At 51.1% G+C, this 25,053-nt stretch overlaps 2 protein-coding genes across 2 annotated transcripts; one reads left to right on the top strand and one right to left on the bottom strand.

The window, feature by feature from the left end:
• Window positions 1-207: 207 nt before the first annotated feature.
• Window positions 208-6,196, bottom strand: SMIM7 (small integral membrane protein 7). Its single transcript, XM_035117043.2, has 5 exons — window positions 6,131-6,196; window positions 3,522-3,563; window positions 1,929-1,981; window positions 606-696; window positions 208-330 (listed from the first exon to the last, which is right to left on the bottom strand). The coding sequence occupies exons 1-5, from the start codon at window positions 6,154-6,156 to the stop codon at window positions 315-317; spliced, it is 228 nt and encodes a 75-aa protein (XP_034972934.1). The 5' UTR covers window positions 6,157-6,196; the 3' UTR covers window positions 208-314.
• Window positions 6,197-10,233: 4,037 nt separating this feature from the next.
• TMEM38A (transmembrane protein 38A) lies at window positions 10,234-24,259 on the top strand. Its single transcript, XM_060276503.1, has 6 exons — window positions 10,234-10,413; window positions 18,667-18,823; window positions 19,398-19,582; window positions 20,994-21,081; window positions 21,378-21,495; window positions 22,609-24,259. Exons 1-6 carry the CDS (start codon window positions 10,290-10,292, stop codon window positions 22,834-22,836), a joined length of 900 nt encoding a protein of 299 aa, XP_060132486.1. The 5' UTR covers window positions 10,234-10,289; the 3' UTR covers window positions 22,837-24,259.
• Window positions 24,260-25,053: the final 794 nt, after the last annotated feature.

The raw sequence follows: 25,053 nt of genomic DNA, 5'->3' as shown, positions 1-25,053 counted from the left end.
ACCATGGTTAAGCCGCTGGGCAGGTTTCACACATTTAAGGCCTAACCATGGTTCAAATAAACCAGTTTATAACAACTGTACTAGGTAACCCCCCACCACAACCACAGGCAAAAGAAACCATGTTTATATATGCTTGGCCACAAAAAGAAGTCACAATTTCATGAGATTTCTCTTTTTCGAAGAAATAAGACACCAAGACACTTGCAATGCTTAAAAACACGGCTTTTTTTAAAACTTCATGGTGAAGACATTACATCCAGCTGAAAGTCACTCCCAGGTTGTTATAGCCAGCAGCAAAGTCCACCAAAGATGGTTTAAGATCCAAATAACCTAGAAGACAAAAGAGAAGAGAAAATGGACAACGGATTCTTCCAGTTAGGCCCAAGGTTATTGCCCCCCATGTTGCAAAAGAGAGGGCCATGGTGTGCCGATGTGAAATCTGGACCTCTTACTGGCTCAAATCCAGCTTCCCCATAGCCCTTCGGTTCCTGAGCAGCGTCAGGTACGAGGCTGCAAGTAATAAATATTAACGTGAAATGCCCCAAAAACCAAGTTTAAGAGGCACACAACTGGGAAGATGGCACCCTTTCCCCCCACTGACTTACACAATCATGCAGAACATCATGAAGATATTCCACAGGGCGATGAAAATCCGGAAGTATCTCAGGCTGAGCAGAAACTCCCTGATGTTATCACCTAGGAGGAAATAAAATGAAATAAAATGGCAGGTGTCCCTATTGCCGCCCCAGTCCTCTCAAGCTATACTCGCTTTCATGCACAACAATGTTTGTGCACAATAACGGAAACTAATTAATCTACTAATAAGGATTTTGGAAAGCTGTTTGTTTCTCTGCTTGCTAAAGATCATAACCAGATTTTGCACAATGGTTGCAAAGATCAAGGAGCAGATTATTGCCGATGTTGGGGTACAATGGGGCGCCATTTCAAATCAAGATGGGAGACCAAACCTTTAAAAACTGCACTGGTTTTTCAGTTTCTAAGAAACCCTGAGCCCCAGCTTTGAGGCTGCTTGCAATCGTTATATTTTAAGTACCAAAGTGGTGAGCAAGGCACTTTGCAATTGATTCTTTTTTTTATATAAAAACAACAACAACAACAGTGGATGATAAATGCAATATATTGGTGGGAATCCTTAGAAGTAATTCAATATGAATCCTGTAAGGGGAAGCTAGAAGAGAAAATTATGTGGGGTGACTGCGGTTTATCAAACAAGATGCAATTTATATGTAGCATTAGAACATTTTTCTGACTTTGGAGTTCAATTCTAGGCACTTTTTTGAAACGCCACGAGGCCCAGTTAATGCAGGAGGACATGCGTTTGAAAAGCAGGAAGCCCCTGGCAGCTGGGAAGATTTGCTGCTGTTTGAATTGGTTCTAGATCAATATGGATTCATTCTTGCAGGATTGTTCTTAAGAACAACCTCCATGAAACCAAGGGAGAGGCCAGGCACTGCTAATGGTAAACGTCCAGGCTTTAGCGTATGAATTAACCGGGATCCTTGAGTGTCTGGAACTCGCAGCCGTCCCTGAGGAATTAGATTAAAGCAACTGCAGGACCCGCGTGGAACCAAGCGGTCCGGAATGCCAGGCAGCGGTGTGGCTTCGCGGCAGGTTTCCTGTTGCCTCGATGGAGGGCAAAACTATCCCATGCAAGGACTCTCTTGCAGAAGAAGCTGTTGGATCATTGGCCCACCGATCTCAGAACAGTCTACACTGACTGGCAGCAGCTGTCCGGGGCTTCAGGCCGGAGCCTCTGCCAGCTCTTTCTGGAGATGACAGAACTTGGGAGGCTTCAACAATGAAATCACACAAGCTCAGTGGGGTTTTTAGAGGGTCACGATGCACGGCAAGGTGGGTGCAGCATGGAGGCCTCAGCTCCACCTCCGTGCCTGCCTGGAGGGTATTACCTGTTGTCGGTTCCCTCACTTCTTCGCCAAAGCCCTGGCTCTCTTTCTTCTTCCTAAGAGGCAAGAAAGAGAAGGATTTACAGCAAGCCAGAGCATCAGCATCTCACAATGTTTTGAAAGGGATCTAGACCAGGGGCAGTCAACCTCTCTATACCTACCACCCACTAATGCATCTTTCTTGATGGTAAACTTTCCTTACCGCCCACCAGTGCTCGATGGAAGCAGGATTCAGCTTGTGCCGTGAACCCCCTACCGCCAACCTAGAATCCTGAAACGCCCACTAGTGGGCAGTAAGGGACCAGGTTGACAACCCCTGATCTAGACAAATGAGCGTAAGACGAGAGCTCTACCAATGGGTTTGGCTTAACGGAACACCTACGTCCCAACATCATAGCTGCCAAGTACCCCGTTTTCCCCGGGAAACCCCCGTTTTTACTTACCTTTTCCCGGTGGTCCCCCGTATGACTTCGTCTCCCGTTTTTCTCCGTTATTTTCTCCTGCCGGTGGCCATTTTTTTTCTGATTTGCCCTTCTATGGGCACAAAAAATGGCTGCCGCCAGCTTCAAAAGTCGCATCTACGCATGACCGGAAGTGCGTAGACGCGACTTCCGGTGTCGGCGGCGGCCATTTTTTGTGCCCATAGATGGGCAGGGTGACACCGGAAGTTGCGTTGACACACTTCCGGTCATGCGTAGAAGCTCCTTTTGAAGCCGCCGGCGGCCATTTTTGGTGCCCATAGAAGGGCAAAGCGACACCGGAAGTTACGTCGACGCAACTTCCGGTGTCACACGGCTGCCGGTCCCGGATTCTGCAGTCCGGGACTTGGAAGGTAAGCAACATCCGTCCGTCCCGGAAGACAATGGAGCGCACCCCCGGCGGCAAAGTAAAACTGCTGGAGAACCACAGCACCCGCTTGTTACTGCTGCCTCCCGTGTTGTTTTTGCTGCAGTAGCAGCACCAAAATGACTGCTCTAGGGCGCAAGTCTGGGCAGTGTGCCTGGAGGCCCTGGGCTGCCCAGGCGACAAGACCCCCCCTCCCCGCCCTCCTCACCGATAGGGTCCAAAGGAGACGTTTGGCACCCACGTGGCTGCAGGAGTTGCCGGAAGGAGGCGTACAAGGAGCCACCCAACCACCTTAGGGGGGGCTCCACTCTGGATTTGCGTACTATGGTTTGTTTCTTAGCCTTTTCTTTTCCAGAAGGTGTCCCACAAGGGTTTAGGATCAGAGTTTTCCTTCTCCTAGATGGGATACCTTTCCACAGGTGGCAAGCCCCATCCACCCCCCCCCCCGAGACACTACACCTCTGAATACTGCTGAAGGGACGCTTAATCGTACCAACTCCACCAAGTACATGGAAAGCGGAGAAACTCCTTGAGCTCGGCTATAAGCCTCATTCGCCGGAGGTGTCAGGACTTGAACGCGGTGCCTTCGTCGAGAACAAGTGGCTGGAAGGTGGTTTCTCCTGAGCGGGGGCAGAAGCACTCAATCCAACCCCCCACACACACACACCCCTTCCAAGCCAGAACTGTGGTCCTCCTCCCAAGCCGACCCCAATTCCCTCCCAGCAGCTCCCCCCACCTCTGATCACTTACAGCCTGAAGTTTAACACTGCTCCTGCATTGACCAACAGTGTCCTGCATGGGGTGGAAGAAAGAAGGAAAAAAGAGAAACTGAGCAGCTTTCAATGGGTGGGGTTTTTCCTCAACCTAGCTTTGGACCACAGCTCTCTCCCTCCTCATTTATTTATTTTAAATTCGTTTATTTGGTTTTCGAATCAAAGATTTACAATCACATATCCAACATGCAACAAAAAAACACAAAATCTCCTGGACACTCTCTCTCAGGCATAGGCAAACTCCGGCCCTCCAGATTTGGGGACTACAATTCTCAGCATCCCTAGCTAACAGGACCAGTGGTCAGGGATGATGGGAATTGTAGTCCCAAACATCTGGAGGGGCGGAGTTTGCTGTGTGTGTGTGTGTGTGTGTGTGTGTCATTTTTCAAATCAAAATTTTACAGAGATATATCACATATAAATCATAAAAACAAGATTCCAAGGAGTCTCCCGGACTTCCACCCTCCCCTTTGTGTGTCTTATTGTTAATCATTTCCTCCTGCATCTTCTATAATGTAATCCAAATCTTTTACATCTCCCATTGTGCCCAAAATTCATCATTAAACTACAAGTGTTATTCCAGTCCCGCTAACCGTTCAACTGTTTACAATGGTTTTTAAGATAAATTATAATTCCCTCCCCCCCCCGGCCTTCCTTATTGAAAGTTTGGTCTTCCCAATTTCTGATTCTTCTGGTCATTTTGGCCAATTTCTTTCTCATTTAATCCCCCAAACAGTCCTGTGAGGTAGCCAAGGCTGAGAGCCACTGAAGTCATGCTCCGCTACTGAGTAGTGGGGGGTGGGGGTGGTTTGAACCGTGGTGTCTCCCAGGTTCTAGCACCTCTCATCGCCACACCATCCCTAACCACTGGTCCTACTGGCTGCCCAATATTTTACAGGATCCATCTCATCCGGGACATAGTCTTTTCGTACTACTGCCTTCGGGCAAGAGATATAGAACAATGAAATCAAGAACAAATAGACTAAAAAAGAGTTTCTACCCAAAAGCTATACCAGGCATCCCCAAACTGCGGCCCTCCAGATGTTTTGGCCTACAACTCCCATGATCCCTAGCTAACAGGACCAATGGTCGGGGAAGATGGGAATTGTAGTCCAAAACATCTGGAGGGCCGAAGTTTGGGGATGCCTGAGCTATACAGTAACCATCTTAAATAGTGTAACTAAATAATTGACCTGAAGAGTTTTGTAGGTTTGTGAATGTGTGGCTGAAAATGTGTTTTTTGTTTTGTTTCTTGTTTTTGTTTTTATTGGATAGCATCCAATTTCACTATAATTGTTGTTGTTGTTTAGTCGTTTAGTCGTGTCCGACTCTTCGTGACCCCATGGACCAGAGCACACCAGGCACTCCTGTCTTGCACTGCCTCCCGCAGTTTGGTCAAACTCATGTTCGTAGCTTCGAGAACACTGTCCAACCATCTCGTCCTCTGTCGTCCCCTTCTCCTAGTGCCCTCCATCTTTCCCAACATCAGGGTCTTTTCCAAGGATTCTTCTCTTCTCATGAGGTGGCCAAAGTATTGGAGCCTCAGCTTCACGATCTGTCCTTCCAGGGAGCACTCAGGGCTGATTTCCTTAAGAATGGAGAGGTTTGATCTTCTTGCAGTCCATGGGACTCTCAAGAGTCTCCTCCAGCACCATAATTCAAAAGCATCAATTCTTCGGCGATCAGCCTTCTTTATGGTCCAGCTCTCACTTCCATGCATCACTACTGGGAAAACCATAGCTTGAACTATACGGACCTTTTTCGGCAAGGTGATGTCTCTGCTTTTTAAGATGCTGTCTAGGTTTGTCATTGCTTTTCTCCCAAGAAGCAGGCGTCTTTTAATTTCGTGACTGCTGTCACCATCTGCAGTGATCAAGGAGCCCAAGAAAGTAAAATCTCTCACTGCCTCCATTTCTTCCCCTTCTAAGGGACCAGTGGCCATGATCTTAGTACTGTACTCCTTTTCCGATTTTGAACCACTGTCCCCCTTGTTGTTGTTGTTGTTTAGTCGTTTAGTCATGTCCGACTCTTCGTGACCCCATGGACCAGAGCACGCCAGGCACTCCTGTCTTGCACTGCCTCCCGCAGTTTGGTCAAACTCATGTTCGTAGCTTCGAGAACACTGTCCAACCATCTTGTCCTCTGTCGTCCCCTTCTCCTTGTGCCCTCCATCTTTCCCAACATCAGGGTCTTTTCCAGGGAGTCTTCTCTTCTCATGAGGTGCCCAAAATATTGGAGCCCCAGCTCACTGTAACCTCACTGTAATTGCACAATGACAATAAAGAAATCTAATCTAATCTAAGAGTGCAGCAACATCTGGAGGGCAGATGTTGGGAGGGAATGGAAATGAAGCAAAAGAAGATCGCCTCTCCTCCTGGCACCCCCTGCAGCCACCATCACCCTCCAATCTGCGAGACAGGCAGGAATCCGTCAGGTGAAGCTCCTGCTGCATGCATCCTCCCCAGGGGCGCCCTATGAACCCATTGCAGGGGGGGGGGCTCATCCTCTTCTGCCCTGCCTCCTCATTTTTGGACAGGGGTTGCTTAGCAACCCTGCTTCTTTCCCCTCCCCCCCCTCCCCACTCACCCGAAGAGCAGCAAATCGCCCAGCATCCTGCTGCTTCCAGTCTCCTACCGGAAGTAGAGCTCCCCCCCACCGTTAGGTGACGTCAATCAGCGCCGCAGCCAATGAGCAGACGGCTTCCCCCTCCCTTGTTTTTAATTTCCCCGCCTCGGCCGCCAGGTGGCGCTCGCCCATTCTGGGAAGAGGAGGCACCGCTGATGCGTCACCAGCTTCAAGCACGCCCCCCTCCGCAGGCCCCGCTCGCTCGCCGGAGCTGGGCTTCCCCGCCACTGAGCATGCGCCTCGCAACCCGCGCACGCTCAGTAGTAGCTTGTGAAGCCACATGCCCTTTCTGAAACTTAGATTTTGCTGATGACAAACAGTAAATGCGGGAAGAGGAGGGGAGTTTGTTTCAGGGGAAACTGGGGGACGGGAAAGTTACATCTGGGGAGAAGGGCATCTGGCTCAGAGTAAAAAGCCCCATCACACTGGGTGACTGTGCCCATTTCTGTTAACTTGCGGAACTCCCTGCTGCCAGGTACTGGCGAATGCACGCCGGGTTTTTTAATGGCTGGGGGATTAGATGATTCTACGAACGAGAAAAGCTCAAATCAGGGTCTGGTAGGCGTGAGATAACTAACGGGCTCCTCCCCGTCCTGTCCAGTGGCACCCATTTTGCACCATTTATTTATTTCATAAAATTCACGCGCCGCTGGATAGTTACAAAATAAAAACCCTGCAAACGGTTTACAAAAAAAGTAGAACAGTGAAATCCGTTTTTTTTTTAAAAAAATCACAGTTCTTTAAGACATACTTTGTTGTTGTTTAGTCGTTTAGTCGTGTCCGACTCTTCGTGACCCCATGGACCATAGCACGCCAGGCACTCCTGTCTTGCACTGCCTCCCGCAGTTTGGTCAAACTCATGTTCGTAGCTTCGAGAACACTGTCCAACCATCTCGTCCTCTGTCGTCCCCTTCTCCTTGTGCCCTCCATCTTTCCCAGCATCAAGGTCTTTTCCAAGGATTCTTCTCTTCTCATGAGGTGGCCAAAGTATTGGAGCCTCAGCTTCACGATCTGTCCTTCCAGGGAGCACTCAGGGCTGATTTCCTTAAGAATGGATAGGTTTGATCTTCTAGCAGTCCATGGGACTCTCAAGAGTCTCCTCCAGCACCATAATTCAAAAGCATCAATTCTTCGGCGATCAGCCTTCTTTATGGTCCAGCTCTCACTTCCATATATCACTACTGGGAAAACCATAGCTTTAACTATACGGACCTTTGTCGGCAAGGTGATGTCTCTGCTTTTTAAGATGCTGTCTAGGTTTGTCATTGCTTTTCTCCCAAGAAGCAGGCGTCTTTTAATTTCGTGACTGCTGTCACCATCTGCAGTGATCAAGGAGCCCAAGAAAGTAAAATCTCTCACTGCCTCCATTTCTTCCCCTTCTATTTGCCAGGAGGTGATGGGACCAGTGGCCATGCTCTTGGTTTTTTTGATGTTGAGCTTCAGACCATATTTTGCGCTCTCCTCTTTCACCCTCATTAAAAGGTTCTTTAATTCCTCCTCACTTTCTGCCATCAAGGTTGTGTCATCTGCATATCTGAGGTTGTTGATATTTCTTCCGGCAATCTTAATTCCGGCTTGGGATTCATCTAGTCCAGCCTTTCGCATGATGAATTCTGCATATAAGTTAAATAAGCAGGGAGACAATATACAACCTTGTCGTACTCCTTTCCCAATTTTGAACCAATCAGTTGTTCCATATCCAGTTCTAACTGTAGCTTCTTGTCCCACATAGAGATTTCTCAGGAGACAGATGAGGTGATCAGGCACTCCCATTTCTTTAAGAACTTGCCATAGTTTGCTGTGGTCGACACAGTCAAAGGCTTTTGCATAGTCAATGAAGCAGAAGTAGACGTTTTTCTGGAACTCTCTAGCTTTCTCCATAATCCAGCGCATGTTTGCTATTTGGTCTCTGGTTCCTCTGCCCTTTCGAAATCCAGCTTGCACTTCTGGGAGTTCTCGATCCACATACTGCCTAAGCCTGCCTTGTAGAATTTTAAGCATAACCTTGCTAGCGTGTGAAATGAGCGCAATTGTGCGGTAGTTGGAGCATTCTTTGGCACTGCCCTTCTTTGGAATTGGGATGTAGACTGATCTTCTCCAATCCTCTGGCCATTGCTGAGTTTTCCAAACTTGCTGGCATATTGGGTGTAGCACCTTAACAGCATCATCTTTTAAGATTTTAAATAGTTCAGCTGGAATATCATCACTTCCACTGGCCTTGTTATTAGCAGTGCTTTCTAAGGCCCATTTGACTTCACTGCCAAGAAACTCCATAAGACATACTAAAACAGATTAAAATCCACATCAACTTTCTAAGCACCTGTCTGTATTGCAAGGGGTCGGACTGGATGACTCTTGGGGTCCCTCCCAACTCTACAATTCTGTGGTTTCTAGCCTGAGTCTATCCGGTACGCGGGGGGAGCCTCTGCCCGAGTTCAAAGGCCCCGAGTTCGCTTTCCTTCAGATCCTGGCCGGCGTAACCGGCGACAGGGGTCGAAACCGGAGTTAACTAGCCATCCGAGGAGTGAGGTAGGGTAAGGTTAATCCGGATTAAGGCAAAGTGAAGATCTGGACTCCTCCCACTCTCCCTGCAGAATGCAAACCGAAGAGCCGTGCACTTGAGTCGGGCCAAAGCGGGGATCCGTGCACCTGTTTCTCACGGTGGCCAAAGACACGCTTCTTCCAGGAAACCCAGAACCCGGGCGCTCTCTGAGGCAGCGGCTCCTGGCCACGGAGCCCCGCCGCCTCCCCTTCTTCAAGCCCGAGCATCAGATGAGCCTACAGGATCAGGCCTAAATGGACCCGTCCTGTCCAGCATCCCCTGCGTGGCCAAATACCCCTAGGAAACCAGATAGACTGCCTCTGCGCCTGGAGGTTCCACAAGGAAAGTTCCCAGGGAGTTCAGCGTCCTGATCTCACAGTGACAAACCCAATTCCCCCTTATGGGAAACAACAAGCGAGGAGGACCCGATCCCAAGTCCTCTCTCTTCCTGTGGCAGCAAAGCCATTGCCCATTACTTCCTCCCTATCAGTCGATGATGATGGATTATGGTGATGGTGATTTTGGTCTAGTGTTAAGGTTTTCGTTTTAGCCGCCCTTCCCGCTGAGTTCTGGGGCAGGTCCCCCTCCCCCCCTTCCCAGGAGCCCCCTTCTTCCTCTGCTCCTGGGGCTCCTACCCATAGAAATTTATTATTATTATTATTAGGCGAGCGAGAGCCTCCACCAAAGCCACTTCTCCCCAAATAATATATTGAAAGAAGATGAACAAATGAGCAAATTAGGCTAATCTGGACAGGCAGAAGATATGAAAATTAAATTTAAGGAGCCGCAGAAAGAGGGGGGAAGAAGAAGGAAGTCAGGTTTTGAAATGAATGCAAAAGTATTGAAATGTACAAAATTAGTGAACTGGTGAAACGCGCAAGCTTGAAAAGTATAAATAAAAAAATAATAAAATAAAATAAAAGCCACTTCTATTCCCGTGCATTTGTATTTGTAACTCCGCACTTTGCAGAACTAACGACCTGCTCCTTTCCTCTCTTTGTCGGCCTTCCGTCTTTCTTTCTTTCTTTCTTTCTTTCTTTCTTTCTTTCTTTCTTTCTTTCTTTCTTTCTTTCTTTCTTTCTTTCTTTCTTTCTTTCTTTCTTGCCGAGAGTGGTGGCTCTGGTTTCTTGGCTGTCAAGGGTGGGGGGCTCCCAGGGCAGAGTTCACCCCAAGTCCACCCCCCCCCGCCCGCATCCAGAATCCGGCAGCATCCACCCCCCAATTCACCTGCTGCCTTGAAGCCCGGAGGAGGCGCCTGGCTGTCAGTCCGGGGAAAGCGCGCCTCTCCTGGATAGATACCAAGCGGTTTTGGCACAGTCCAAGAGCGCTTCCATCCTATGTACCCCCCCACCCCCCCCACCGAGGGAGGGAGGGAGGGAGGTCCGCCGTGCGGGGGCGGCGCTGCAGGGGGCGGGCGGGGCGTCTCCCTATCCTCCCCCGCCCCCGCCCCTCCCCCGGCGCTGCGTCCCCCTCCTCCTCCTCCTCCTCCTCCGCGCTCCGTGCGCTCCCGTGCGCTCCCGGCCTCTCCGCGCTTGCTTGCTTCCCCCGCTTGCACCTGCCGCCGCCGCCGCCGGCGCCATGGACTTGGTGGGGGCCCTGGACGTGGGCGACCTGGCCGCCGCCTTCGCCCGCCTGCCCGTCTTCCCGGTCTTCGACCTGGGCTACTTCGTCGTCTCCATCCTCTACCTCAAATATGAGAAAGGCAAGACCACCCCTCCTCGCGTGCGTGCGTGCGCGGCGCTCCCCCTCCTGCGACCCCTGCCTGGACCTTTCCTCCCACGGGGTTAGGCCACCCTCCCCGGCCGTGCGACCCCCTTGCACCAACCATAGGCTCAAAACATCCCCATTCATCCATTTCCCCCCCCCCCGGGGGTGGGTGATTTATTATGGTTCTGTCGCCATCTCTCCCGGTGCCAAATCCCCGCGCCCCACAGCAGCTTTAAAGTTACCCTTCTACCAAGCCTCTCCCCCCCCCCACCTCCAGAGCTGCACTGGATTTAGGGGGCATAAGGAAGAGGAGGGGGGCATGGGCGTAGCTGGGGGGGAACCCCCCCATAAATAAATAAATGATAAAAATACTTAAGTAACTGAGGGTCTGCACCTGCTAACATAAATCCTGCAGCTGTGAAAAAAGAGGGAAGGGAGACTCACCCTCCCAAAAGCACTGTTACCGGTACCTCCTGTCCTGCCATGGACTTTCTGGAGACTGAATCACCCACCCTCCTCTGGCTTTCTGCTGATTCCTGTATGTGTTCCCAGTTGGGGAGGGTTACAGACTTTGGGGAGGGGAAGAGACCCATACAACGGGACCCCAAGGGTCTAGTCTGTACAGTGGTACCTCGCTGTATTTCAGTCATGGGGGAGGGGGCTGCTGTATTGGGGTGGGGGGTTTGTGTACTTAGGGTGGCGGAGGCGGCGATGCTGTGCTGGGTTTCTTGTCCCCAAGCAGCAGCAGCAGCAGCACACTTTCTAAATAAAGAAGTGTGGGGTGGGAATGTCCCAGAGAAACGCAGTCAGCAGCGCCAAGGAGCCAGAGACAACCTTGGCTTGGGGAAATCTGAGACCCTCCAGCAGGCTGAGACCTCCGGTGTGATGGATGGAGGCAGTTGGGGCTCTTTCTCCTTGAAAGGACAGGCCAGGTGCCCAGACCCAGAGGGGGCCTGGATGTGGGTCAGCAGCAGTTGGTAGGCATGCCTGAGGGATGTAGGGAGGGGAGCCGGAGAGGCCATCCCCGGCTGGCACCCAGCTCCTCTAAACATTAGGAAGATTCCACCTCAACATGAGGAAGAACTTCCTGACAGTAAGAGCTGTGCGGCAGTGGAATTTGCTGCCAAGGAGTGTGGTGTAGTCTCCTTCTTTGGAGGTCTTTAAGCAGAGGCTTGACAGGCATATGTCAAGAATGCTTTGGTGGTGTTTCCTGCTTGGCAGGGGGTTGGACTGGATGGCCCTTGTGGTCTCTTCCAACTCTATGATTCTATGATTCCTGTTGCGGAGGAAACAGGACCCACTTCAGACCAGCCTGGGCAACTGCGTGACTGTGACTCGGTCCATGGGGTCAGAATCAGGAAGGAGTACTGTTTGCTCAGAGATTCTCCCAGCCTCCTCAGCTCACAAGGGAATACAGTGGTCCCTCGGTTCTCAAAATTAATCCGTTCCGGAAGTCTGTTCCAAAACCAAAGCGTTCCAAAACCAAGGCGTGCTTTCCCATAGTAGAAAGTCATGCAAAACGAATTAATCCTCCGTTCTGGACTTTTAGAAACAACCCCTAAAACAACCATTTAACGTGAATTTTTTACTCTCTAACAAGACCATTGATCCATAAAATGAAAGCAATGATCAATGTACTGTACTATAAAATAAATAAGACAGTATTGTAGGTGATGAAAATCAAAATTAAATGTTTTTCATACCTGCACTGATGATAGTCATTGTTTGGATGGGGGGCTTTTATCTATTTTTGCAGTCACACAATCAATCAATCAATCAGTAGCTGAGCTGGGTTCCACGCAGTCACAAAAACAAATTAATAATAATAATAAAAAGCCTCAAAAACGCAAAATAAAGAGCAAAAACAAAAGCGCCAAACTCAATCCGTTCCGGAAGTCCATTTGACTTCTGAAATGTTCAAAAACCACAAGGCACAGCTTCTGATTGGTGTAGGTGCCCCGCAAACAATCGCCGACAACCGCGTCGGATGTTTGGCTTCCGAGAAACGTATGAAAGCCGGAACACTGACTTGCGGCTTTTCGGAGTTTGAGAACTAAGGCGTTTGAGAACCAAGGTCCCACTGTACTGGGCACCACAATTTATGGAGGATGCTGACAAGCTGGAAGGTGGGCAGAGGAGGGCAACCTAGATGATAAAGGGTCTGGAAGCCAAGCCTGATGAGGAACAGTTGAAGGAGCTGGGGATGTTTAGCCTGGGAGAAAAAGGAGGAGATATGAGAGGCGATATGAGAGCCATCTTCCGATATCTCAATGGCTGTCACATGCAAGAGGGAACATGAGCTTTCCCCCAATGGATTCAAGTTGCTTGGAAGGAGATTCCAACTACATCCGGAAGAACCTCCCATCTCTTACAATTCTATGATCCTGAGAATTCAGCAGGTCTTTTTTGTGTGTGTGTTAAGTCGCTAGTCCTCATGGACTTGCAAAGAGAAGCAAACACGCCCCGGGAAGCGGTGTTGCAAGCTTTGTGGTGGAAAAGGAGTTCAAAACAGTTTCTGGGAGGTTGGGCAGAAAGGCTTTTCGCCCCCTCTCCCTGCTGCCTCTGAAAAGGAACGATCTGATCTCATTACTAATAGCCGCGAGTTCAGTGCAGCCACACACCTGGGACCACACCTGCCTCCGCCCTGGCTATTTCCTGTCTCAGGTGCAGGGAAGCGAGGTGGATGTTCATTTGCCTGTGCCAAGCCACCTTTGTCTCTAGCTGGTGCAGAGCTGAGGCGAGGCTTTAGGAAAGGAGATTGTGGCAATACATCAGAAAAAGGGTTCTGATGTCCGACGGTGGGACGGGCTCCCTCGGAAGGTGGAAGTCTCTCCTTCCTTGGAGGTTTTTAAGCATCATCATCATCATCATCATCATCATCATCATAATATATTTATTATTCATACCCCGCCCATCTGGCTGGGTTTCCCCAGCCACTCTGGGCGGCTTCCAACAAAAAATTAAAAATACATTAAAACATCAGTCATTAAACACTTCCCTAAACAGGGCTGCCTTCAGATGTCTTCTAAAAGTCAGATCGTTGTTTATTGGTAGGCGATAATAACAGAGGCTAACCAGAGAATTTTGAGAAGCAAAGCCGCTCGTAAGCCTGAACTTTATTAACTGTTGCAACAGGGTGCTCACAACCACACGCAGGAGGCAAGGAGGGACCCCGAACATTGGTGTGCAAGCTCTTATATAGACATTTGAAATTGCCCACCCTGGAACCCAAGACCACCCCCCAATACATCATACATACATCACAGAAGGGGCGGTCTACAGCAGAAATCTGTGTTGTTTTTCTCCTGTCTGCCAGGATACCTGATAATGTATCACTGATTGCATTGCTGCTGTTGTTGTTTAGCCGTTTAGTCGTGTCCGACTCTTCGTGACCCCATGGACCAGAGCACGCCAAGCACTCCTGTCTTCCACTGCCTCACGCAGTTTGGTCAAACTCATGTTCGTAGCTTCGAGAACACTGTCCAACCATCTTGTCCTCTGTCATCCCCTTCTCCTTCTGCCCTCCATCTTTCCCAACATCAGGGTCTTTTCCAGGGAGTCTTCTCTTCTCATGAGGTGGCCAAAGTCTTGGAGCCTCAGCTTCAGGATCTGTCCTTCCAGGGAGCACTCAGGGCTGATTTCCTTAAGAATGGAGAGGTTTGATCTTCTTGCAGTCCATGGGACTCTCAAGAGTCTCCTCCAGCACCAGAATTCAAAAGCATCCATTCTTCGGCGATCAGCCTTCGTAGTCCAGCTCTCACTTCCATACATCACTACTGGGAAAACCATAGCTATACAGACCTTTGTCAGCAAGGTGATGGTCTCTGCTTTTTAAGATGCTGTCTAGGTTTGTCATTGCTTTTCTCCCAAGAAGCAGACGTCTTTTAATTTCGGGACTGCTGTCACCATCTGCAGTGATCATGGAACCCAAGAATGATGGCATTACCTGGGCCATCTGGCCACTTTTTTGTGAGGATAACTATGGAGGCTTTTCCATTTCCTTCCTCCTTGCAGAGAAATATTTGAGGTCACTGAAAGAGTCAAAATGGCTTTAGGACTGTTTTCCTGTACTGTTTCAAGACATGTGGTTTATATATTTATGTATGTGTTAGCCTTGTACAGTTATGAACATTTATTACAAACGTATATATGTGACCTTAAAATTCCTATAACACGGGTTTGCGGTGTTCGGGAGCCAAAACGTCTGCGTACCAAGGCATTCGATAACCGAGGCACGGCTGTAATTGGAGAAATGTTGCAACATGAATAATCTGAAGCCAGGTTTCCAGTGATGAGTGATGGAAAGAGATTATTGCGTTAGGATCACAATATTAAAAGTGTCAAGATAGGGTGCAGCAGAGTGGGAGGGGGGATAAGGAATAAGCACCCCAGGAAACGGGCTTGGAAGTTGGAAACAGAAAAGAAACCTCTTTTTTAGATGAACTGGAATTTTATGTGTATAGTTTTTTGGAAATTTAATAAAAAATATATCATTAAATTGGGGGGGGGGATGAATACAACCCATCCCAGCCCTTCTGGTTAGGAGGCGGAATTGTAAAATCATGGAATCGTAGAGTTAGAAGGGACCCCTGAGGGTCATCCAGCTCAACCCCCGCAATGCAGGAATCACAGCTAAAGCATCCCTGGCAGGTGGCCACCCAAGCTAAACAGCCTTGGCCCAGTATCCCTGAAGGAGCGTCTCCACCCCCATCGTTCAGCCTGGACACTGAGGTCCAGCTCTGAGGGTCTTCTGGTGGTTCCCTCCCTGCAAGAAGTGAGGTTACAGGGAACCAGGGACAGGGCCTTCTTGGTGGTGGCCCCCTCCCATCAGATGTCAAGGGAATAATAGAGAACCTACAAAAGGACTCTATATGGGCTCTTAGGTACCCCATAAGGGGAAAGGAGCGGTTTTTCTTCTTCTTATAACACCCGGAAGTGAGTGTTCCGGTTTGCGAACGTTTTTCGGAAGCCGAACACCCGACATGTGGCTTCCGATTGAGTGCAGGAAGCTCCTGCAGCCAATTGGAAGCCGTGCCTTGGTTCCAGAACGGATTATGTTCGAGAACCAAGGTACGACTGTAATCCAAAAAGGGCTTCACCCCTTCAAAAAAGCAATCCTCATTCGATTCTCTCATTCTAGCTGTTAGCTTTGTTGATTCAACGTGGGTAGGGGGCTGGTTGTTGTATTCAAGGACCCCCCCCCCTGAAGTAGCCAGATCTCAGCTCCAGAATTGCAAGGCAACCCACTCAGAAAGACCCAGAATCGGTTCTGGTCAGGGACGGCTTTGCGAGGGCCACTAACGTTTTCCCTTGGCGGCAAAAGATAAGTCCTGCCTTTTTGCCAGCTGCAGGATATCCAGTTTCTTGCCTCCTTCCCCTCCCTGGGTGCTCATTCCTTTCCCAAATTAGAAGCAGGCTGTGTAGCTGCTTGGCTGGGGCACAGAGAACCCAGCAAGGCTGGGGTGGGGGTGGGGGGTAGGGATGAGATTCTCTAGGGCACTACCCTCACCGGCGGAGCATTTTTTGCGCAGAAATCATGGCTGCTTCTTGCGGCCTCGAACGAACGGGTTTTGGAGAGGCAGGCAGGTCTTGGTTTTGGTGCAGAATGCAGCCCGCTCTGCTCAAGCTAACGTACTGTTGGAGGGAGGGAGGAGAGGAACCCAGAACATTGGTGTACAAGCTCTTATATAGACTGTTGAAATTGCCTCCCCTGTAGCTCAAGACCACCCCCCAAAACTTCAGGCATACATCACAGAAAGAGGTGGTCCCCAGCAGAAATGGGAGTGTGTTGCTTCTCTCCTGTCTGCCAGGATACCTGATCATGCCTTATCAATTGCCTTTTCTGGGTAGCCTGGCCATTCCTTGGAGATGGCAAATACTTAGTTCCTGAATCCCTTACGCATATTGGTAGTTTGCTCAGTTTAATATATACCGGTAATAATAATAATAATAATAATAATAATAATAATAATAATAATAATAATTTATTATTTATACCCCGCCCATCTGGCTGGGTTTCCCCAGCCACTCTGGGCAGCTTCCAACCGAATATTAAAAACAGTACAGCATCAAACATTAAAAACTTCCCCAAACAGGGCCGGCTTCAGTTGTCTTCTAAATGTAAAATAGTTGTTTATTGCCTTGACATCTGCTGGGAGGGCGTTCCACAGGGCGGGCGCCACCACCGAGAAGGCCCTCTGCCTGGTTCCCTGTAACCTCCCTTCTCGCAATGAGGGAACCGCCAGAAGGCCCTCGGTGCTGGATCTCAGTGTCCGGGCTGAACGATGGGGGTGGAGACGCTCCTTCAGGTATACTGGACCAAGACCGTTTAGGGCTTTAAAGGTCGGTACCAACACTTTGAACTGTGCTCAGAAACGTACTGGGAGCCAATGTAGATCTCTCAGTTATATGGTCCTGGCGGCCACTCCCAGTCCCTAGTCTAGCTGCCGCATTCTGGATTAATTGCAGTTTCCGGGTCACGGTACCCGCCAGACTGTATTTGAAAAGGGAGGTGTGTAAGCCCCTACAGTCCGAAGCCCATTGGAAAGCTTTTCCCATCTCCTTCCTCCTTGCAGAGAAATATTTGAGGTCAATTTAGGAGAGTCTAAACCGCTTCAGGATTCCTCAGACACGTAATTGATATACTTATGTATGTGTTTGCCTTGTACATTTATGAACATTTCTTTTATATCTTAGACCTTATAATTCTCATAACAGTACCTGGCTTCAAATCGCATCATCGTCTAGGTCTGGATTTGCCTCCCCACCCTGTAAAATGGGGGACCCTCGGATCGTCTCCGCAAGTGGGGAAAGGGTAGTTTGGGCTTTGGTGGGCTGGCGTCTGCGGAGGAGAGCGGGGGCACAGGCCCCTCTCTGCTTTATTTTTAGACAGTGGCAGGGGTATCCAGTTCACAGAGAGAGGGGGCCTCTTCCTTCCCTTGCGGTTCCTTGCAGCTGCTTGCGTTCATGGATTTGAACCCACAACAAATGGCCCACAGGAGTAACAAAAGTCTCTTTTTTTGCTTCAAACTAGAGTCAGAGCCGAGAGGTGTTATATATACAGTATATATATAATTTATCTATTTGGTTTTTTCAAATTAAAATTTTACAGAGATATATCACATAGAAATCATAAAAACAAGATTCCAAGGAATCTCCCGGACTTCCACCCTCCCCTCTGTGCGTCCTATTATTAATCCTTTCCTTCCACATCTTTTATGATACAGTGGTACCTCGGTTTTCCAACGTAATGCGTTCCGGAGTTCTGAAACGTTCGAAAACCGAGGCGCAGACAGCCACAAAAAAAAAAAAAAATGGTTGCAAAGACACAGATCGATTGCACCCAGCGGGAGCTGCGTGGCATAAGGCACGTTTGAAAACCGAAGCATTTGCTTCTGGGTTTATGGCGTTCAGAAACCAAAATGTCCGTCAACGGAGACGTTCAAGAACCGAGGCGCCATTGTAATCCAAAACCTTTACACCCGGAATTCAACCTTCAAGGGCCATCCAGTCCAACAGTGGCGCCTCGGTTCTTGAACGTCTCCGTTGACGGACATTTTGGGGGGAGGGGGGCCGTCACCGCCTCCTGCGGCAAGGGGTTGCCGAGGTGAACTCTGTCCCTGATGCCCAAGAATCGTGGCGTTAGGAGAGGAGGAGGAAAGGAAATGTCTCTCGCCACCACCCCTCGGGGTAGAATCATAGAATCATAGGGTTGGAAGAGACCACAAGGGCCATCCAGTCCAACCCATCAAAAACACCATCAAAGCATTCTTGACATATGCCTGTCAAGCCTCTGCTTCAAGACCTCCAAAGAAGGAGACTCCACCACACTCCTTGGCAGCAAATTCCACTGTCGAACAGCTCTTACTGTCAGGAAGTTCTTCCGAATGTTTAGGTGGAATCTTCTTTCTTGTAGCTTGAATCCATTGCTCCGTGTCCGCTTCTCTGGATGGAGCAGCAGAAAACAACCTTTCTCCCTCCTCTATATGACATCCTTTGATATATTTGAACATGGCTATCATATCACCCCTTAACCTTCTCTTCTCCAGGCTAAACATACCCAGCTCCCTAAGCCGTTCCTCATAAGGCATCATTTCCAGGCCTTTGACCATTTTTGTTGCCCTCTTCTGGACACGTTCCAGCTTGTCAGTATCCAGCTTGTCAGTAGATAGCTCCTCACTGCGGAAGATGCCCAGAGAGGGGAAGGTGTTTAAAGGGCCGCGCTTCTCTCCTTCCCCACCCGCCGCAGGTGCCGTGGAACTGTCCCGCCAGAGCCCCTTCGCTTCCTGGGTCTGCGCGATGCTCTACTGCTTCGGCAGCTACATCCTGGCCGACCTGCTCCTGGGAGAGGCCCCCGTCGACTACTTCAGCAACAACGCCAGCGTCCTCCTGGCCACGGCGGTCTGGTGAGGCCACCTCTCTGCCTCTCTGGTGACGGCACCCGCATTGTGGGGGGTTGGGTAGATGACCCCCCCGGGGGGTCCCTTCCAGCTGCACAATCCCATGGTTCTATATCACCAAGCAGACAATCCCTCTTGCATGAGCACAAAGGGGGGGGGGCAGTGGCATAGCGTGGGGTTGGCTGTGCCCGGAAGATCACAGCCACAGAGATAAGAAAATAAAGAGTCGCTCCATTGTCGGGAGAGAGGTCACCCCCTGGTTCGCAAGCCGCTTTCGGCGGACGGAAGCGCACAGCTTTCTTGAGGCAGCGCTGGGTGTTGAAATTTGGCGCCCCTAACAATTTTGTGCCCCTTTGTTCCACCCCCACCCCCCCATCCTAGAGCTGCATGCGGCCCTGAATGGGAATGCCCCCCTGCCTTTGCCTCTTGCTCACCTGGAGGGAGGAGAGAGGAGGCTCAGGTGTAGAAACTGGTCCAGGAGCTTTGGCCTGGTCTCCTTTTACCTCACCCCCCTCGCCTTGTGGCAGGGAGTCCCGCAGGCTTCACCCCCACACCCCCCCGCTCTTTCTTCTTCTTCCAGGTACTTGACTTTCTACTGCCCTCTGAACATCTTCTACAAGTGCGTCAGCTTCCTGCCGGTCAAGCTGGTCTTCGTGGCGATGAAGGAGGTGGTCAGGGTCCGCAAGATCGCTGCCGGGGTCCACCACGCTCACCACCAGTACCACAACGGCTGGCTCGTCATGGTCATTGTCGGGTTCGTCAAAGGTGGGACGCCACGCCCCCCCCCCCACGAATTCCAGGCGCTGGGTTTCCGCTCGGCCTGGCCTAGTCCTCCTCTGCCCTTGTGAGAGCGCTGGGTATGGCTCAAGGAGAGGCCACTTGCCTGGCATGTAGAATGCCACAGGTTCAACCCCCAGCCTCCCCCTATTTAACACAGCCCTTTTTCAATCAGATCATGAGGTCTGGAAACTTTGAATTTAGGGGTCACACCGTAGCTTTGCAGCTAGAGCACCTGCTTGGCATGCAGAATGCTCTAGATTCCATCTGCGGTGTCTCCAGGCAGGGCCGGAAACTCTGGAGTCCCGTTCTCCTCTGCAAACAGCTCCCTTATGAAGGGTGGGGAGGGGCAGGTGGGACTATCCCTTGCCGGATATTCGGCCCACAGAGAGTCCCCTTTCCTTCCGCCAAATCCGCTGAAAGGTGGGCTAGGGGCTTTCTAAATAAATCACAGAATCGTAGAGTTGGGAGGGAGTCCCGAGGAGCACCACGAAAGCATCCCTGGCAGAGAGTTATCCAACTCCTAGGTCAGGCATCCCCAAACTTCGGCCCTCCAGATGTTTTGGACTACAGTTCCCACCATCCCTGACCACTGGTCCTGTTAGCTAGGGATCATGGGAGTTGTAGGCCAAAACATCTGGAGGGCCGCAGTTTGGGGATGCCTGCTCTAGCTTAAAAACTTTTAATGAAAACAATAAGTTGTCCCTTCCTCCCTTCTTTCCTTCCTCCCTCCCTCCTTTATTTCCTCCCTCCCTCCCTCCCTCCCTTCTTTCATTCCTTCTTTCCTTCCTTCCTTCCTCCTTTATTTCCTTCCTTCCTTCCTCATTCCTTTCTTTCTTTCTTTCTTTCTTCCTTCCTTCCTTCCTTCCTTCCTTCCTTCCTTCCTTCCTTCCTTCCTTCCTTCCTTCCTTCCTTCTTTCCTTCCTTCCTTCCTGCCTCCCTCCCTCCATTCTTTCTTTCTTTCTTTCTTTCTTTCCTTCCTCCTTCCTTCCTTCCTTCCTTCCTTCCTTCCTTCCTTCCTTCCTTCCTCCCTCCCTCCCTCCCTCCCTCCCTCCCTCCCTCCATTCTTTCCTTCTTCCTTCCTTCCTTCCTTCCTTCCTTCCTTCCTTCCTTCCTTCCTTCCTTCCTTCCTTCCTTCCTTCCTTCCTTCCTTCCTCTGGAGGTCTTGAAGCAGAGGCTTGACAGGCATATGTCAGGAATGCTTTGATGGTGTTTCCTGCTTGGCAGGGGGTTGGACTGGATGGCCCTTGTGGTCTCTTCCAACTCTATGATTCTATGATTCTTTCCTCCCTCCCTCCCTCCCTCCCTCCCTCCCTCCCTCCCTCCCTCCCTCCCTCCCTTCTTTACTTCCATCTTTCTTTCTTTCCTTCCTTCTTTCCTTCCTTCCTTCCTTCCTCAGGATCTGGAGTCGCTCTCATGTCCAACTTCGAGCAGCTGCTGCGAGGCATCTGGAAACCGGAAACAAACGAGCTCTTGCACATGACCTTGTGAGTAAAGGGCTCTGTTGCCTGTTGGGCGCAGCTGCTGCCCGCCTGGGATGGTAGGGACAGAGCAAAGATTTCAGAGGGACCTTGATGCAGGCGCCTTTGGACGAGACAGGGAGGGAGACCGTCAAGAGGCGGGGAGTTCCAAAGTCTTTGTAGCTCCACCCTCCTTTGCCTCTGGCCCTGCCCACCACCACTATGCTGCCGCCGGAAGGCAATGTGGCCCTTGGGGGTGGGGGAAAAGGCTTTTGAAATCGTATAAAAAAATAAAATAAATTCAATTTCTGTTGCTATTGCAGCCCCTCCAAAGCCAGCTTGTACGGAGCGTTGCTTTTCACCCTGCAACAAGCTCACTGGTTGCCTGTCTCCAAAGCCACCCTCATATTTTTCTTCACCCTCTTCATGATCGTTTGTAAGGTGAGCCTCAGGCCGTGGGGGGGGGGGACGGGACGGACAAGGCTAGCGGGAGGAAAAGAATTAAATCTTTCTGCTGGGTAGAAGGGTTGGCACCCGGGTTTAGTGAAAGAGGTTGTTCAGCAATCTTGGAGGCAATACAGAAGTTATTTGTTTCACCATCTTGGTGCCCCCAAAACAGACCTTACTGGAATAAAGGGACCGTTAGACCCCCACCTACAGCTGACCTCGGGTGTGGGTGTGTGAAGAGTGCGGGTTTGGCCTGGTAGCATTGTCCCCTGGACCCCCAGAGAAGCGAGGGAAGACCCTCCAAGTGTCCCTATTTTCCAGGGACAGCCCCAGATCTACAGAAGCCGCCCCGGTTTCTGATTTGATCCAAGAACATCCTGCTTTTCCTTAGGACCTCGATATTTTCATGGGAGGAATGTTGGAGGAGATGGAATAGGACGTCCCTCTTTTCATGGGAGAAATGTTGGAGGTGATGGAATAGGACGTCTCTATTTTCATGGGAGAAACGTTGGAAGGGATGGAATAGGACGTCCCTATTTTAACGGGAGAAATGTTGGAGGGGATGGAATAGGGTGTCCCTATTTTCATGGGAGAAATGTTGGAAGGGATGGAATAGGACGTCCCTATTTTCACGGGAGAAATGTTGGAAGGGATGGAATAGGACGGCCCTATTTTCACGGGCGAAACGTTGGAGGGGATGGAATAGGACGTCCCTCTTTTCATGGGAGAAATGTTGGAGGTGATGGAATAGGACGTCCCTCTTTTCATGGGAGAAATGTTGGAGGTGATGGAATAGGACGTCCCTATTTTCACAGGAGAAACGTTGGAGGGGATGGAATAGGACGTCCCTATTTTCACGGGAGAAACGTTGGAGGGGATGGAATAGGACGTCCCTCTTTTCATGGGAGAAACGTTGGAGGGGATGGAATAGGACGTCCCTATTTTCACAGGAGAAACGTTGGAGGGGATGGAATAGGACGTCCCTATTTTCACGGGAGAAATGTTGGAGGGGGTGGAATAGGACGTCCCTATTTTCATGGGCGAAACGTTGGAGGGGATGTGAGTGGTGGGGCCACTAACTGAGACTCCTCCCCCCCCCCCGGACAGGTCTTCATGACAGCGACCCACTCCCACGGCTCGCCCTTTGCCCCCTTCGAAGGGGTCGCCTGCCCCATCCTTTTCGGCTCCGTCCCCGCCGGGCACCACGACGACCACCACCACCACGGCGGAGGGGGCCACGAGCTGCCCCCTCCTCAGCCCCCCCAGCTGCCGGCCAAGTCACGGGAGGAGCTGAACGAGGGCACGAGGAAGAGGAAGGCCAAGAAGGCCGAGTGAGGGCCCCCCCACCCCCCGAGGAGGGACTCCACGGCTGACTCCTGCTGTCTGACCTTTGCTCGCCCATCTGGGCTGGATGGGGGGGCTCCTCAGGACACAGAGGCTGCTCAAGGACCCCCACCTCGAGAAAAACAAGGACCCTTTTCTGCAACGGCAAGCCCACCCTCACGCTTCCATCCCCCTTCTTGATCCCATGGAAGAGACTCTGGTGCGCTTGGGGGGGGCTTTGGAATCCAGCCGGACCCCCCGCCCCATCACAAGGGTCAATGGCTCGTCTCCACTGTTCCACTCGTGTGCCATTGCTGTGCCGGTGTGTGTGTGTGTGTGTGTGTGTGTGCCCTCCCCAGAGCCAGCTGCAATTGCAGCAGCGGGGAGAAGCCCAGCCCAGCTTCCATGCAAAGCCCTGGGGCGAGAGGGGGTGGCTCCGAGCCCCGAATCCCACCTAAATTATCTATTTATTGATCCGTTTTTTGCTGCTCGGGGAATTTCAGAGCTGCCCTTTCCACCTCTCGGTTGCCCCTCCTTGCCGCCAGTAGGAATAATAATAATAATAATAATAATAATAATAATAATAATAATAATAATATATTTTTACCTTACCCATCCGGCTGGGTTTCCCCAGCCACTCTGGGTGGCTCCCAACAGATCAAAAACAGAATAAAACATCGGACATTAAAAACTTCCCTAAACTTCCCTTCCGACGTCTTCTCAAAGCCCGTTCGTTGTTTATTTCCTTGACATCTGATGGGAGGGCATTCTGCAGGGCAGGCGCCACCACCGAGAAGGCCCTGTGCCTTTGGGCAGCCTCACCCACTGGGTGCTCAGCGGAGCGCATTTCATAGAGCTGCAGAGTGGGAAGGGACCCCGCCGGTCATCTAGTCCAACCCCCCCTGCAACATAGGGATACGCCGCTGACCGGTTCAGGGATCGAACCCGCAACCTTGGCATTATTGGCACCGCGCTCTAACCTGCTGGTGAACTTCTGCAGAAAACCTGCAGAATAACCCCGGGCCCGACATGTGAATCGCAGAGGGGCCTCTGAGCGTACGCAGAGTGCCTCGCGCCTCCTCCTGCATCCCCGGTCTTAAGAGAGCGCGGCTGAGGGTCGGCTGGGTCCCAGGACGACGCCAACCGGGTTTTCCTGGGCTTGGGTGGTGGGACTCAGACCTTGGCAGGGGAGCGGGCAAGATAACTGGCTGCCCCGGCCCCAAACGGAAGGCCGGGGGTGGAGACCCCGACCCCTTCCTCGGTTGCTCTGAAGTGCCCCTTCCGTGGCGTGAAAAGGAGGCACCCCTGGGCTCCCCACAAGAAAGTGCCTTTCTCCCGACACCCCTCACTCACCCAAATGCCTGGTGGGCACCGTGCAAGATTTGAAGTGTGGGGAACACGGCCGACCTGGGAATAAAGGGCCTCTGGGAAGTGATTCTCCGACTGGTGTGTTTCTCTCCTGTTTGCAGTTTGGGGAGGGGGGCAAAAACCCCTGGGGGGCGTCTTCTGACAAGCACCATATGTGGGTGGGTAGCTGGTTGGGTCAACTGCATTTCCACAGCACTTTGAGAGAAATCACTTGCCGATCCGAAGGTTGGCAGTTCAAATCCCTGTGACGGGGTGAGCTCCTGTCACTCTGTCCCAGCTCCTGCCCACCTAGCAGTTCGAAAGCACACCAGTGCAAGTAGATAAATAGGTACCACTCCGGTGGGAAGGTAAATGGTGTTTCTGTGCGCTGCTCTGGTTTGCCAGAAGCGGCTTAGTCCTGCTGGCCACATGAGTTGGAAGCTATCTTCAGACAAATGCCGGCTCCCTCGGCCTATGGAGCGAGATGTGCGCCGCAACCCCAGAGTCGTCCGCGACTGGACCTAATGGTCAGGGGTCCCTTACCTTTACCTTATGGGGTGCTACCTCTGGTTGGGGGGGCACGTCCTGTTCCTTCAGGGGCCACTTGCCCACCCTCGGTCCCCTCCCTGCCCTCCGCTCTCTCCTGCGGCTCCACGAAGCTGCCAGCCTGTGACGGCAGAGGCCCCGATCCTGAGAACACCTTTGACCGACCGACCGGCTGAAACCCTGCACACATCCGGAGCCCCGAAGGCTTCCCAGCCGCTGTATGTTTTACGTCGGCGTGTACAGAGGCTTTTGAGGGCCAAATGGTGTTTCTGGCCCGGGATCCGAGGGCCATGTGCTGGTGGTGGGTGGGGCCAGATGTGCAAGTGGCAGAGCGTG

The sequence above is a fragment of the Zootoca vivipara genome, chromosome 6 (genome assembly GCF_963506605.1).
Source record: "Zootoca vivipara chromosome 6, rZooViv1.1, whole genome shotgun sequence".
Taxonomy (NCBI): Eukaryota; Metazoa; Chordata; class Lepidosauria; order Squamata; family Lacertidae; genus Zootoca; species Zootoca vivipara.
Note: the sequence above shows the minus strand (reverse complement) of the source record. Positions and strands in the feature narration are given on the sequence as shown.

Excerpts from the sequence above, each read along its gene's own strand:
- TMEM38A (XM_060276503.1), top strand. The coding sequence starts at position 10,290 with ATGGACTTGGTGGGGGCCCTGGACGTGGGCGACCTGGCCGCCGCCTTC. Across the intron at positions 18,824-19,397 it reads CTCCTGGCCACGGCGGTCTG|GTACTTGACTTTCTACTGCC; the intron begins GTGAGGCCACCT and ends TTCTTCTTCCAG. Across the intron at positions 21,082-21,377 it reads GAGCTCTTGCACATGACCTT|CCCCTCCAAAGCCAGCTTGT; the intron begins GTGAGTAAAGGG and ends TTGCTATTGCAG.
- SMIM7 (XM_035117043.2), bottom strand. The coding sequence starts at position 6,156 with ATGCTGGGCGATTTGCTGCTCTTCGG. Across the intron at positions 1,982-3,521 it reads GCAGTGTTAAACTTCAGGCT|GAAGAAGAAAGAGAGCCAGG; the intron begins GTAAGTGATCAG and ends CTTGCCTCTTAG. Across the intron at positions 697-1,928 it reads AGTGAGGGAACCGACAACAG|GTGATAACATCAGGGAGTTT; the intron begins GTAATACCCTCC and ends ATTTCCTCCTAG.